We start from the raw sequence: 13944 nt of genomic DNA on the forward strand, positions 1-13944 counted from the left end.
TACTATATATGTATTTTGCAGAAGTTAGTCGAGCATGACTAAGTTTAGTGACGTCATTGATTACGTAGCAGGCAATGGGTTCTTTTATGTATTTCTGATCTTGTTGGTGAACGGTTGCAACATACCGGTATCGATGATGCACACAAGCGCTGTATTTATATGTAAGTTATTATAATAGTACTATGGGGTACATGGGACACCTTTAGCACATAATATCCAAATATCCTGATCGTGTTTTAAACAATTACCAACAGTCTATGGAAGTCGTAAGGTTACGGTTTTATGATTCTTTGAATTTTTTTATGTTTACTACCAAATGGAACGAGAAAATAGAAGGAAAAGGTGTCCCATCCTTCCACCACCCTACTATATATGTTTTGTATGGAAGCGTAGGTTTAGCAGCCACGTTTATTTGACACTTTTTTACAGGTAGTTTTTACCCAAAGCGCGTTTTAACGACTGTCGTTTTGTTGCTAATCCCATTTTTTCGTGGGTTTATTTAATTTGACCTTCGCTGCTGTATTCGAAGAGATAAATAAACTTGATATTATGTTTAAATGGCCGTTTTACAACCGCAGTTACTTAGCGCTTGGCATAACTAAAGCCCTTGGTTTTTGTGGTGATTCACCAGCGTTGCTGCGTGGTCTCCATGGTATATAGTAAGATACTATAAAAAGAAGGTGTTTAATTAGTTAAGTGTATGTTAATGGCTTATTGCATATGTTAATGGCTTAATGCATAATACAGCAAATAATATGGGTGGGGGAGATAGGACACCTTTAGCACATAATATCCAAATATCCTGATCATGTTTTAAAAGATTAACAACGGTCGTCAGGATACGGTTTTATATTTATTTCAATTTTTTGTTTACTACTAAATGAAACAAGTAAATATAATAAAAAGACGTCCCATCTTCCCCGATCCTACTGTATACCTAATAATAAAACATAATACAGCGAAACGGGGAGTGGCTTATTGGTTCATTTGATCGCATGGTTTACTTGGATAACTGTGGTAATTTTAGAGCTAATGCAAATAGCGCCGACCTCGTGGGAAGTACATCAGATCATGCATTATACTTATAGTGGGCAAACTTTCACCCAACAAGTAATTCTAATATGATAATTCTCCGGCGTATTGCAATGACCGTTGTTTTATCTTTACTTTTGGCTTTAGCATACTAATCTTACCGTCGTTCCTGTAACCGTGTGCACGAAGCAAAGGCGCGCTTAAAAATGTATGTGTGTGGTCCTATACTCTTATAGTAAGGTATAAGACCTTTTTATGTAGGTCACAGTTGGCCCATTACCCCAACATTGTATATGCACATTCTATTCTATATGGGTGAGGTCTTACAGTGAGGCACGTCATGGGGTCTGAGATTTAGGCCAGAGTTGCCCATTACCCCAACATTGTATATGCACATTCTATTCTATATGGGTGAGGTCCTACAGTGAGACACGCAATGGGTCCTAGGATTTAAACCAGAGTTGGCCCATTACCCCAACATTGTATATGCACATTCTTGCATGAGCAGAAGTCTATCACCGCATTTAATCCATACATAACTTTAATATCATTTTCAGCCAACACGCCGAAGTTCCGATGTTATATTGATGAAATAGACAACCCAAGTCACACATGGAACAATAACGTTACCGGGAATAACATAGCTCATATGTTCCTACCATGGAAAGAGGGCAAACAGGTAAAATTATACTCACACAAAATGTTAACCACACGTTTGTACGGTTCGTTACACCTGAGTTGAGACTGCATTTGTCAGTGTCGACCCGGATTTAATGTTATACTGTGGTGTAAGATGGATACCGTTCGCACCAGTTATGCTCTGTTTCGTAATCGTGTTTTACCAATAACGCTCTAAATAACGCTCTTTTAAAGTTGTGAGGATGCTAGGCTGTACGGCTTAAAACTGCTTGAGTCAAAGTGTAACACATGCAACAATACAACTATACTGTGGTGTAAGATGGATACCGTTAAGTTATGCTCTGTTTCGTAATCGTGTTTTAACAACGTTCTTTTAGAATCGTGAAGATATGGTTATTATAACCAGTAGCTAAAAAGTCTTACACACAAACAATGTATAGTAGGGTGGGGTAAGGTGGGGTACCTTTAAAACATATTAACTCATTACCCTGATCGTGTTTTAAACAATTAAAACGGTCAATGGGAGTTGTGAGGGTCCGGTTTCATAATTTTTTAATTGTTTTTTGTTTACTATTAAATGAGACGAAAAAATAGAAAGAAAAGGTGTCCCATGTTACCCCACCTTACTATATTCAACTGTCGCTTTGTTGCCCTTACACTTGCAATCTTATTCAATGAGATAAAATCCATATAATATATTACAGTCGTACGATTCGTGTCGCCGTAAAATCTACAACTTGTCAAGTTGTGATGAAGCAAAGATCGAATGCGTTCGTGGGCTGGTGGCGACTAATGCGACATTCACACCTGTATCTTGTAATGGGAGTTACGTGTTCGACCATAGCGTGTTCAAATCGACTACTGTAACTGAGGAAAGTATTTATGTATTTGATTGGATGAATGTAATTTGTTTATCCTCGCATGGTGGGGTAACGACAGTCATTATACCACGGGTGTTCTGTTTCATGCACCTCGTGCCCGCTTACGAGTTACCACGTATGTAATAATTGGTCCAACCGAGTGGTTACTAATGGGCTGTCCAAATTGTCAAGGACTAAAAAAAACCACAAAACTACATGTACGTGGTAACTTGTAAGCGGGCATGAGGTACATGGAACAGAACAGCTGGGTTATAACGACTATAATTGCTCCGCCATCAAACGAGGATAAACAAGTTACATCCATTAATTCTTACAGCTAAATAATGTTATAACAACCTAAACGAACATAATGTTTTTCAGTGGAACTTAGTGTGTGACCGTGCCACCCTGAAAACTATCTCAACTTCCATTTACTTTCTTGGTGTTTTCTTTGGTTCTGTAATGGCGGGTGTACTGTCGGACAAGTGAGTTAGGGGTTACAATATTTGATTTAATTTAACTGCGACACTCGTAAGCGGGCACGAGGTTTATGAAACAGAACACCCGTGTTATAACGACTGTTGTTGCCCTGTCATGAGAGGATAATTAAGTTCTATACGTGGTAACTTGTAAGCGGGCATGAGGTGTATGAAACAGAACACCCGTGTTATAATGACTGTTGTTGCCCCGCCATGCGAGGATAAACAATACATTCATTTATTCATTTACGTTGTTTTAAACAGATTCGGCCGTGTATTTATATTACGAGTGGCGTCCGTGGTTTCCGCGATAATCATCGCACTCAACGGGATATCACCAAACGTCTATGTTTTCTATTTGTTACAATTTCTAACTGGTGTTGTTTGCATGGGTACAATAATGTCCAGCGTTGTATACGGTGAGCATATCCGACTATTCGGTGTCCATAGTATATTATAGTAGGTTGGGGTAATATGGGACACACGCACATATATATAGCAGGCTGTGGGGTTAGATGGGACACAGATATATATCAGTATTGGGTGCGGTGGGACATATGATAGTGTAACCGAATAGACTCCAAATAAACCGATTGAATCTGTAATCCTTGTCTGTAATTGATACCATGCCACAACTCTTCATTCTCAGCCATTAAATTCTCTGATATCGTCCCATTTAGTTGTAAACCAAGAACATTTACAGTTATTTAACCATATCCTTATGACTCTAAAAGGAATAACTAACTATAAGCACGATCTGTATATGGCTTTTATTATTCGTGAACCGAATCTGTGTGGTATTTTTCCTCTTGTTTAATGTTTAAATCCACCATTCTCAGCCATTGAAATAGCTAAGGAGAAACATCGGTTGCTTGCCGGGATTTTCTGCAACGTTATGTTCGGTGTTGGATGCGCGTTGTTTAGCGTGATCGCTTATTTTATTCGGGATTGGAGGAACATAGAGTTCGCAGTTGCTCTTTTATTTGTCCCGTGCATACTTGATGCGTTTATAATGGTAGAATCACCAAGGTGAGATACACATATTGTTGTTTAACTCTAGTTAGCGTTCAATACACAGGCCAGATTAACAATTTTGAAAATGTAGTATAGTGTGGGAGAAGATGGGACACATTTTCATTATATTTTCTCGTTCCATTTGGTATAGTAAACAAAGAACTTTTAAAAAATTATAAAACCGTATCCTCACGACTCATAGACAGTTGTTAATTGTTTAAAACACGATCAGAATATTTAGATATTATGTGCTAAAGGTGTCCCATCTTCCCCCACCCTACTATATAATATCGTTTGGGCTATATGGCCTCCACTTTTAGACTACCCAATAGCGACCACTGGGTTAGAGCAGTTGCCGTTAAGCGTCTGGCCCAAAAACACGTAAGCCCACAATAGTAGCATCGTTAAGCCTTGAACCCATATCCCCCGGCCTAAAAGTAAGCCCACTACACACATTGCAACGGATACCATATAGTGGTAAACAATATCTACCCCCATATTGTAGATGGCTTTATGGAAGAAACAGAACGGACGAAGCCAAACAAAGTTGTAAACGTATTGCTCGGATGAACGGCGTTAAGTTTGATGATGGAATTTGGGACAACTTGGATGATAAGGTGAGATATATAGGCCGTGGTTTGGTCAAACAAAGTGTATATGGCTGACGATTAGACAACCCTATAGGTGCCATTGTATTCTATATGAGTGATGTCTGCACTACTTCAGCATAAAGGTGGCTGTACACAGTATCGGCATGCGAAGTCGTATGCAAACCCAATACCAAGTTCCGCATGCGGCAGCGAAATCCCGACAAAACAGACAAAACGGACGAATTCCGGATACTGTGTACACTGTGCAGCCACCTCAACACGCCTTTGCACATGAGGTTTAAGTCAGCGTTAACCTCTTAAAACAATACAAGACGCAACCTCTTAAAACAATACAAGACGCAACAACTTTTACAGTTTACGCTTTATTGCTACCATAATTTTTTCGTAATTTTTTTGTCTTTTCTAAGCGAAAAAAAAATGGACCAAAAACTAGATAAGACACCAAAAATATGTCCAACACCCTGTACATGAACACTGTTAACTGTTTTGCCTAAGGATATATACGCCCATAGCGATTACAACATCAACCCTTTGACCACAGAGACAGGTGTTTCAACCACTTTGATACGGCATCGAAATAACCACATAATCTTAAGATATTTAAGTAAATAAAGACAATTAAGCCCAATCTTATTCTCTGTTTAGCCAAAAAGTTCGGAGGAATCTCACAACAGTCTGACTGAGATATTCGTTCGCCCTTACAGTCGGTTCCTTATTTGCAGTGTAATGTTTATATGGGCGGTTACAAGGTAAGACACTAAAATATTATTTCGTATATAAGAGAGTAGCTTAACGATTTTTAACTGTGGGTACGCAGCCTGTTTACTTTTTATCCTTGCATGCTGGCGGGGCAACGACAGTCGATATACGACAGTCGACAATACTCACTACATAGTGGACATGGCAAACATAGTGCAAACTAATTAAAGGGACCCTATACGCTGAGTGCTGCTAAATGCACCATTAGTTGGACTAAATTTTTGTTGACCGCGTACTTTGTAACACTTAACTGTAGCCTTTAGCAAAATAATTTGCTCTCAGAGTATAGCCCGCATTGGAAGAGTTTAAGAGGCCATTCATTCAAACTACATAAAAGCCACACAAAGAGCATGAATATAACAAAACCCATGTTTGAATACAAATTTAGTGTCATAAAGTTTATGGTTAAATTTAATATGGAAAAGTTTTATTCAGTGCCTTAACGAGTAGACTAAACATGACTTGTGTCTTTGTCTTTATAAGATAAAGGGGTACACACCCCCTTTTTTACGAATCCTATAAATGCCACACCCCCTAGTTTAAAAATCAAAAACAAATATTTGTTTTCAACTTACATGAAGTATAGAAAATGAAGAAGGTGTCTCTAGTTAACAATTCGTATTAAACTCTGTATATGGGTGAGACCCTACAAACCTACAGCATGGCAAGCCATGGGATACGTGATTTAGGCCAGAGTTGGCCTATTACCCCAACATTGTATATGCACATTCTATTCCATTTGGGTGAAGTCCTATACGACGTTTTAGTCCATGGGATCCGGGATTTAGGCCAGAAAACATCATCCTGCACTCATTCATTCGAATAACAACAATAACACCTTCAGCCTCGTCTACTACGGCCTTATTCTCAACGGCGGTTCGCTCGCTGGCGACATCTTCTGGAACAACGCGCTGGGTGGATTAGTTGAAGTATTTGCCGACATTACATTTTACTTCATGGTTTTGAAAGTTGGGGTTCGAAACTTGGTGGCAACGACTTTGTTCATCGCTAGTTTTTCATGCATTGCTTCAACTGTTGTGGCACAGACGGGATCAGGGAACACGGGTAGGGTGTTTTAACTCGATTATTTGTGTTGGGTAAGTTGGATAACGTTAGCACATAATGTCGCATATTTCCTCATCATGTTTTTTTTACTTTAACCAACAAAGTGAAATATGGTAACTTGTAAGCGGGCACGAGGTGTATGAAACAGAACACCCGTGTTACAGCTATAACTGCCGCTGATCGTTATTAAACAAATAACAGGATAAAGAAGTTGCACTCTTTCCCCGTCCCATTTATTGGTAAACAAAGAATATTTGAAGAAATATAGTTTTAAAAAGCGCGGTTAATTGTTAAAAACACGACTAAGCAATATGGGGTAAAATGTGCTAACGGTATCCATCTCACCCCACAGTAATATACACTAACATTTCTACCAACAGCCCTCGAAACCCTCGGCTTAATCTTCGCAATGATTGGTCGTTTCGGAACCAGCGGTTCTTTCGCCATGATTTTCGTACAATGCCCACAGCTATTCCCAACTTCAGGAAGGTAAAAATATACTTTGCTGCTATTGGCATATTATACTTGTTGGTAAATCAGTTCTAATTCTGGCAGAGTCTGCTTCAACGGCAAATGCCTCTATAGGATATGCATCTTTGTGCAACATATGCTATATTTCTATATATACAATCATGAATATTTAACTCAAACATTCCGTTATTTCTGCTACACCAGCCGTGATGTAAAAAGTATTTTCCGTCTTATTTGGTCTAAAATGTTGAAATAAAGTTTTATGTCACATAATCAAGTAAATGCCAATAACTCAATTACCTGATCTTGTAACAGAACGACAGCTCTTGGCCTCTCCTCAATGGCCGCGAGAATCGGTTCAATATTAAGTCCTTTCACCATCCAAGTACAAGAAGATATACCGTGGCTGTCTCCGGTGGGCGCTCCCTTACATGTTATGCTTAAACTCGCAACGAATATACACACATATATATATATATATAGTTAAGATTGAATGAATGTAACTTATTTATCCTCGCATGGTTGGAAAACGACAGTCGTTATAACATGGGTGTTCTGTTTCATAAACCTCGTGCCCGCTTACAAGTTACCACGTATGTAACTCATTTATCCTCGCGTGGCGGGGCTATGACAGTCGTTATAACATGGGTGTTCTGTTTCATAAACCTCGTGCCCGCTTACAAGTTACCACGTATGTAACTCATTTATCCTCGCGTGGCGGGGCTATGACAGTCGTTATAACATGGGTGTTCTGTTTCATAAACCTCGTGCCCGCTTACAAGTTACCACGTATGTAACTCATTTATCCTCGCGTGGCGGGGCTATGACAGTCGTTATAACATGGGTGTTCTGTTTCATAAACCTCGTGCCCGCTTACAAGTTACCACGTATGTAACTCATTTATCCTCGCGTGGCGGGGCTATGACAGTCGTTATAACATGAGTGTTCTGTTTCATAAACCTCGTGCCCGCTTACAAGTTACCACGTATATATCTCAGTGGGCGATCACTTTTCGCAAATTTTGTATTTTCTATACATTTTAATAAACACTAAGTATCCTCTTTTGAAACTCTCTTTATACAGGTTATATTCGGTATCCTTGCCTTTTTCGCTGCTTCTCTCGCTCTTACATTTCCCAGGACATCCGGGAAGCCATTAACCATGAACTTCGACGAGGCGGAAAAAGTTTTTAAAATTCATTATCAAAAAAATGTTTTTCCTAGAATTCCTTTTATGAAGACGAAAAGGTATTTTGACTCTGTATTCATACTTTATATAAATTACTTGATTTAGTGTTCATATGGTTTAACTATACTTAAAATGGGGTAAGGTGGTTCATATTTCTATTCTCTTCTATAGCCCCCTTAATATTAAGCAAAGAATATTTACAGAACTATATAACCGTATCCTTACGACTCCCATATACCGTTGTTAATTGTTAAAACACGATCAGGAAACATGGGATATTATGTGCTAACGGTATCCATCTTACCCCAGAATACGATCTCACCCCATATTACCATCTTACCCCATAACACCATTTTACCCCAAAATACCATTTTACCCCATAATACTATATAGTGCTAAAACAACCGTACAGACCGGCAACATACTTATAACGCATTCACAGAGTAACTGCCGATACCGACTTAGAAGAAACAAAGAAAATGGTTTCTGCTGATTCACCATCAACCGCATACACTTCAGACTGTTGAATGTAAAATACGAATGCAAAATAATAAATTATAAAGTTGAAATTAATCTTTTAGTAAAAATATTTTTTTTGATGTTTTTACTCATCTTGAGTGAATCTATATCTTTGTATTGGTGAATGTAACTTTCTTATCCTTTATGGCGGGGCAACGACTGTCGTTATAACACGGCTGTTCCGTTTCACACACCTCGTGCCCACTTACAAGTTACCATATATGTAACTGTGTGTTGGATGAATGTAACTTTCTCATTTTTACATGGCGGCGCAACGACAGTTGTTATAACATGGTTGTTCTGTTTCATACACCTCGTGCCAGTTTACAAGTTACCACATATGTAACATATTTATCCTCATATGGCGGGACAACGACAGTCGTTATAACATGGTTGTTCTGTACCATCATACACCTCGTGCCAGTTTACAAGTTACCACATATGTAACTTATTATCCTCGCATGGCGGGGCAACGACAGTTGTTATAACACGGCTGTTCTGTTTCATGCACCTCGTGCCAGTTTACAAGTTACCACATATGTAACATATTTATCCTCACATGGCGGGGCAACGACAGTCGTTATAACACGGGTGTTCTGTTTCATACACCTCGTGCCAGTTTACAAGTTACCACATATGTAACTTATTATCCTCACATGGCGGGGCAACGACAGTCGTTATAGCACGGCTGTTCTGTTTCATACATCTCGTGCCCGCTTACAATCACCATATAGACTTGTTTTTGATTCTGAGTATATTATAGACTAGAGTGAAAGCTCCATACCACACCAGTTGTCGTGCTCTGCAGGATTGTCATAGTCGCAGGTTTGCTTAACTCAACTAATAAATATGCATGCCCTCACTAACAAAAATTAAATTTGCACAAAATGAAATAAAAAACATTTGTCGACAATTTTAAACAGAGTTGCAACGAAAGGAAGAGAATTAGCAGCAAAACAGCAGTAGTAAAACACGTTACGGGTAAAAACTACTTAAAGGAAAAGTGTCAAATAGAAGCGTGTCTGCTAAACTAAACATACACCAAACTCACAGTGAGTTGTAGTTAATTTAAACAAATTTAAAAAATGCTGAATCACAATACGCATTTTTGCTGGTGCTATTTATTACCCTGCAGTACCAGCCTATAAGTTTTACTATTTTCGGACCCTGCAATCCTTGAGTATCGTATTCCAACCATAAACAGCTTTCTTTATCCTCGACAAGGTCGTTTGAATTGGAAGCCCTACCCCCGTGCCTGCCCCGGGTAAACAATAGGATAATTATCAGCAAACAATGGCCTAATTATCGTCAAACAATGGGCTTTGGTTACTATGGAAGTGCCGGGATCTGAAAGCGCTGGTGAAAGAGCACCGCGTCTCTGTTTTATAAACTCAATAGTACAGGCGTTTACTTGTCAGCGGCTTTTCTTGGGAACAAACGAAGGAATAGAAGAAGCAACGCCAGCTACTGTGTATACTTAGATAGGCAAAGCATTACAAGGTGTTCGACATATTATTGGTGTCTTAACAAGTTTTTGGTCCATTTTTTCGCTTAGAAAAGAGAAAAAAAGGTTATGAAAGAACTTGTAGTGAACTTATATATGGGCGAGCAACACAAAAACATCGTATATTGCGTGATTTATCTGCATTAGGTTGGGGTAATACGGGACATGTTTTCATTCAAATATATCGTCCCATTTGGTCGTAAACAAAGAATATTTACAGAACTATCTCAAGGTAAAAACGTACCTACATGACTTATATATCACAGGGCGCATTTAACATGTATTTGCCCGAGAATGAAGTTTAAACATTGAAGCGGTTTCGCCAATAGTTATCGGCTTGTTATTATAGCTGGTTTTGTATTCGTGGTCGGGAAGAATTTTTATTTGCCCAAGAATTTATCCTCGGGTGGTTTTGCCGGCGTTTCGTTGAGATTAAGTGGCGTTGGCGTCGAGAGTTGTCAAGATATATATGGGACTTGAGGGAATGACACTTGTGATACAACAATAGGAAAGAGTGATGTCATAATAGTGTTCAGTGTCAAGAGTTCAAGTGAAAGTTTAAGAGGAAGGCGGTGCATGGAAGTGTATTGACGTGTTTTACTGAAAGAATGAATGAATGTAACTTATTTATCCTTGCATGGCGGGGCAACAACAGTCATCAAACACGGGTGTTCTGTTCCATACACCTCGTGCCTGCTTCAAGTTACCACGTATGTAACTGGTGGGTGATTGTTTTTTCGTTATTTAATGTATGTCGGGAAAATTTACTTTATTGGGCTGCTTTATATAACGGCTGGAGCTATGAGCTATGTCTTATTATATCTTTCAGTATTTATCAGTTACATCAATTGACGTTGTAGCGTTCAATAAAGCGTCGTTCCGCCGCCTTCGTAACAATTCTATAGACATATTCGCGCCTAGCGTTTGTATGTGTTAAAATAGCATTGATATTCCTTTGTCGTTTTAAGTGGAATTTCAAAATTTTTGATACGAAAATGAATATTTCATACTGTGGGTAAAATGGACACCGTTAGTACGTAATATCTCATATTTTAAATTTTTAGCAATTAACGGCACTCGTTTAGAGTCGTGAGTTCTTCTGTTATTTTAACCGACCCATTTAACGTTCCATTAAGCCAGCCTAGTTATATCTTCTAACAATTTACCAGTGAATGTTTATTTTGCAAATAGGGGTGTAGGTGACTTTAGAAACCTAACATGACTTTAGCAACTTTACCCCAAACGACGAAGACACCAGGTTCTAGAGGAAGTAGAGCCCGTCACAGAAGAAGTGCTACTTTGCCTACCCGGTTGCCAAATATTGTACCAAGGTCTACCCTTGTAACACCAGCTATAACTGGGATCAATCCTGTACAACGGTAAATATGATTGAGCTAAATTGTCGGTCAGCATATAGATAAGCAATTACCAACAAAGTTACATACGTGGTAGCCCATAAGCGTGCTGCACGAGATGTATGAAACAGAACACCCGTGTTATTATAACGACTGTCATTTTCCAGCCACGCGAGGATAAATAAGTTACATACGTGGTAACTTGTAAGCACACACGGGGTGTAAGAAACAGAACACCCGTGTTGTGATTACTGTTGCCCCAACATGCCATTAACGGTTACATAAAGTTACACTCATTTAAGCCGGAGTTGGTCCTTTACCCTAACAGCCTTACATAAACAACACCCTATAACGCTATACAGCGCCTTTCCGTTAGATTATAATTAAAATTTATATGCCAAAAAAACACTGCCTGTTTCCATTGCTTTACAGTATATGTCCTTGTGTGGTCAACTGTCTGGTCCAGAGATTCTTGTCCTAATGTAACTTGATTCCATACAATCTTTCTACAGCATTGATGTATTACACCCGCCCACCGTTCCCAAGCGAACCGTGTTTCTCGAGACAGGGGAATCCCAGTACCACATGCATAGGAGATGTATATTAATGCAGCAACAAAAGTGGATGCGGGAACATGGGGAATGGCAGAAGCCGGTGTATGGAACAGCTGCTGTGAGGGAGAACTACAGGTTTGTTTTCTGTATAAAGGTGGCTGTACACAGTATCCGGCGTGCGAAGTCGTATATGCAAACACATTACCGAGTTCCGCATGCGGCAGCGAAATCCGAACAAAACGGACGAATTCCGGATACTGTGTACAGCCACCTTAAGGGTATCTGTGATCTAGCAAATAATGCCATGGTTTGTATTTTTCGAGGGATACAAGTATCTGTTTGTTTTTTTGCGTTAAGAAGAATAAGGAAATTTTAACTTGCGCTATGATGTAAACACAGCCAAAGGAAACAAATTATATATAGTAGGGTATGCAAGGGAAGCAGGGTTCAAATCCACGCCGTGGTATAGCGGTTAGTAACCAAAGGTTAATAGTTCGAGGCTTGGTGATGCTACCATTGTAAGCATACGTGTTCTTGGGCATGACACTTAAAAGTATCAGCTCCAAACCAGTGGTTACTAATGTTTTTTTCTAAATTGTCAGACATACGGAAAAAACAATCATCCAAAAAGTAACATACGTGGTAACTTGTAAGCAGACATAAGGTGTACGAAACAGAACATACGTGTTATAAGTACTGTAGTTGCCCCGCCATGAGAAGATAACTCTATATATATAGTAATAACATTTTACATAATACATCCCTTTACATATTACAGATCAACTCTAAGAGGGACGCTCAAATCACAAATGGATGACCGGGTTCTCCTCAAGAGGAGAGAGTGGGAGGAGGCGGTGAATGAGAGCATTATGACGTCAGAGAAGGATAGGAGAGATTGTATGGAGGATTATGAAAAAAGAAGAAACAAATTTAATTTCTTGCTAACTTTTACTAAAGCTAATAAAGAGGTAAATGAAAAGTAGAAACTTATGTTGTAAAAGAACGAATAAATGTAAACCATGGCCCTTCTCACCCCCATTACTACATATATATATATGAACCATCTTACCCCAACCTATGAACCATTTTACCCCAACCCACTGTATAAATGCATGATTCATCTTACCCCAAGCTATGTTTGTAAACCATCTTACCCCAACCTACTATATATACATGAACCATCTTACCCCAATCTACTATATATACATGAACCATCTTACCCCAACCTACTATGTATATACATAAACCATACTATATTAAGCTTGTTACCACTATGGGCCAATATAGGTTATTTAAATAAAATTCGGACTAATATTAATACATTCTTATTTAAGATGATGGAAACTCGTTGGAAGGAAAAACAAGTTCTGAAGTTACTCGAAAACAAAAGGGATTCGGAGCAATTAAAATACAACCCCATAAATTGGAGTCATACGCTAAAATAAGATGTTTATGTGACGTCATGATGATGTCAGAATTGGGTCTCAAAATTGTTCCCTTTTATTTTGTTTTATTATTTTTTTATAACATTTTGTTCTATCGAGGGCTACAGCGAGACGTGCTATGAGACATCAAATTTAGGCCAGCGTTGGCCCACAATTTTTATAACATTACTGTGTTTTTTTATTCTTTTTTTCTACTTTCAAGACTTCCATTAGCCTGCATAACACTTGCCTATTCGGTACTTTTACTTTTAGCGTGCATTGCCAAATTGCCACTGCATATAAATGCCGCCAAAGATTTCTAGAGCAACTGTGAAACTGCAAACAATAAATGTTCCACGAATAAATTCTGTCATAGAAATTATCCTAACTTTGCTGCTGTTGTCGTGTCATCAAAATTGTTCATCGACTTTGGTCATGGCCTACTTCGGTACACTGTGTTTTTGATTATC

General features: G+C 38.8%; 2 protein-coding genes across 2 annotated transcripts; both read left to right on the forward strand.

Moving 5' to 3' along the window:
• LOC149732972 (solute carrier family 22 member 4-like) lies at window positions 1-9537 on the forward strand. Its single transcript, XM_089882561.1, has 14 exons — window positions 1-161; window positions 1590-1711; window positions 2376-2541; window positions 2911-3016; window positions 3275-3429; window positions 3850-4039; window positions 4530-4641; window positions 5281-5384; window positions 6239-6459; window positions 6840-6948; window positions 7246-7345; window positions 8014-8177; window positions 8561-8647; window positions 9401-9537. The coding sequence occupies exons 1-13, from the start codon at window positions 35-37 to the stop codon at window positions 8643-8645; spliced, it is 1761 nt and encodes a 586-aa protein (XP_089738687.1). The 5' UTR covers window positions 1-34; the 3' UTR covers window positions 8646-8647; window positions 9401-9537.
• Window positions 9538-11252: 1715 nt separating this feature from the next.
• Window positions 11253-13839, forward strand: LOC149732973 (uncharacterized). Its single transcript, XM_089882580.1, has 4 exons — window positions 11253-11520; window positions 12009-12185; window positions 12829-13018; window positions 13385-13839. Exons 1-4 carry the CDS (start codon window positions 11360-11362, stop codon window positions 13493-13495), a joined length of 639 nt encoding a protein of 212 aa, XP_089738706.1. The 5' UTR covers window positions 11253-11359; the 3' UTR covers window positions 13496-13839.
• Window positions 13840-13944: the final 105 nt, after the last annotated feature.

This window comes from Ciona robusta, chromosome 8, assembly GCF_009617815.1.
Source record: "Ciona robusta chromosome 8, ASM961781v2".
NCBI lineage: Eukaryota > Metazoa > Chordata > Ascidiacea > Phlebobranchia > Cionidae > Ciona > Ciona robusta.

Excerpts from the sequence above, each read along its gene's own strand:
- LOC149732972 (XM_089882561.1), top strand. The coding sequence starts at position 35 with ATGACTAAGTTTAGTGACGTCATTGATTACGTAGCAGGCAATGGGTTC. Across the intron at positions 162-1,589 it reads CACAAGCGCTGTATTTATAT|CCAACACGCCGAAGTTCCGA; the intron begins GTAAGTTATTAT and ends TATCATTTTCAG. Across the intron at positions 5,385-6,238 it reads TTTATATGGGCGGTTACAAG|CCTCGTCTACTACGGCCTTA; the intron begins GTAAGACACTAA and ends TAACACCTTCAG.
- LOC149732973 (XM_089882580.1), top strand. The coding sequence starts at position 11,360 with ATGACTTTAGCAACTTTACCCCAAACGACGAAGACACCAGGTTCTAGA. Across the intron at positions 11,521-12,008 it reads GGGATCAATCCTGTACAACG|CATTGATGTATTACACCCGC; the intron begins GTAAATATGATT and ends ATCTTTCTACAG. Across the intron at positions 13,019-13,384 it reads TTACTAAAGCTAATAAAGAG|ATGATGGAAACTCGTTGGAA; the intron begins GTAAATGAAAAG and ends TTCTTATTTAAG.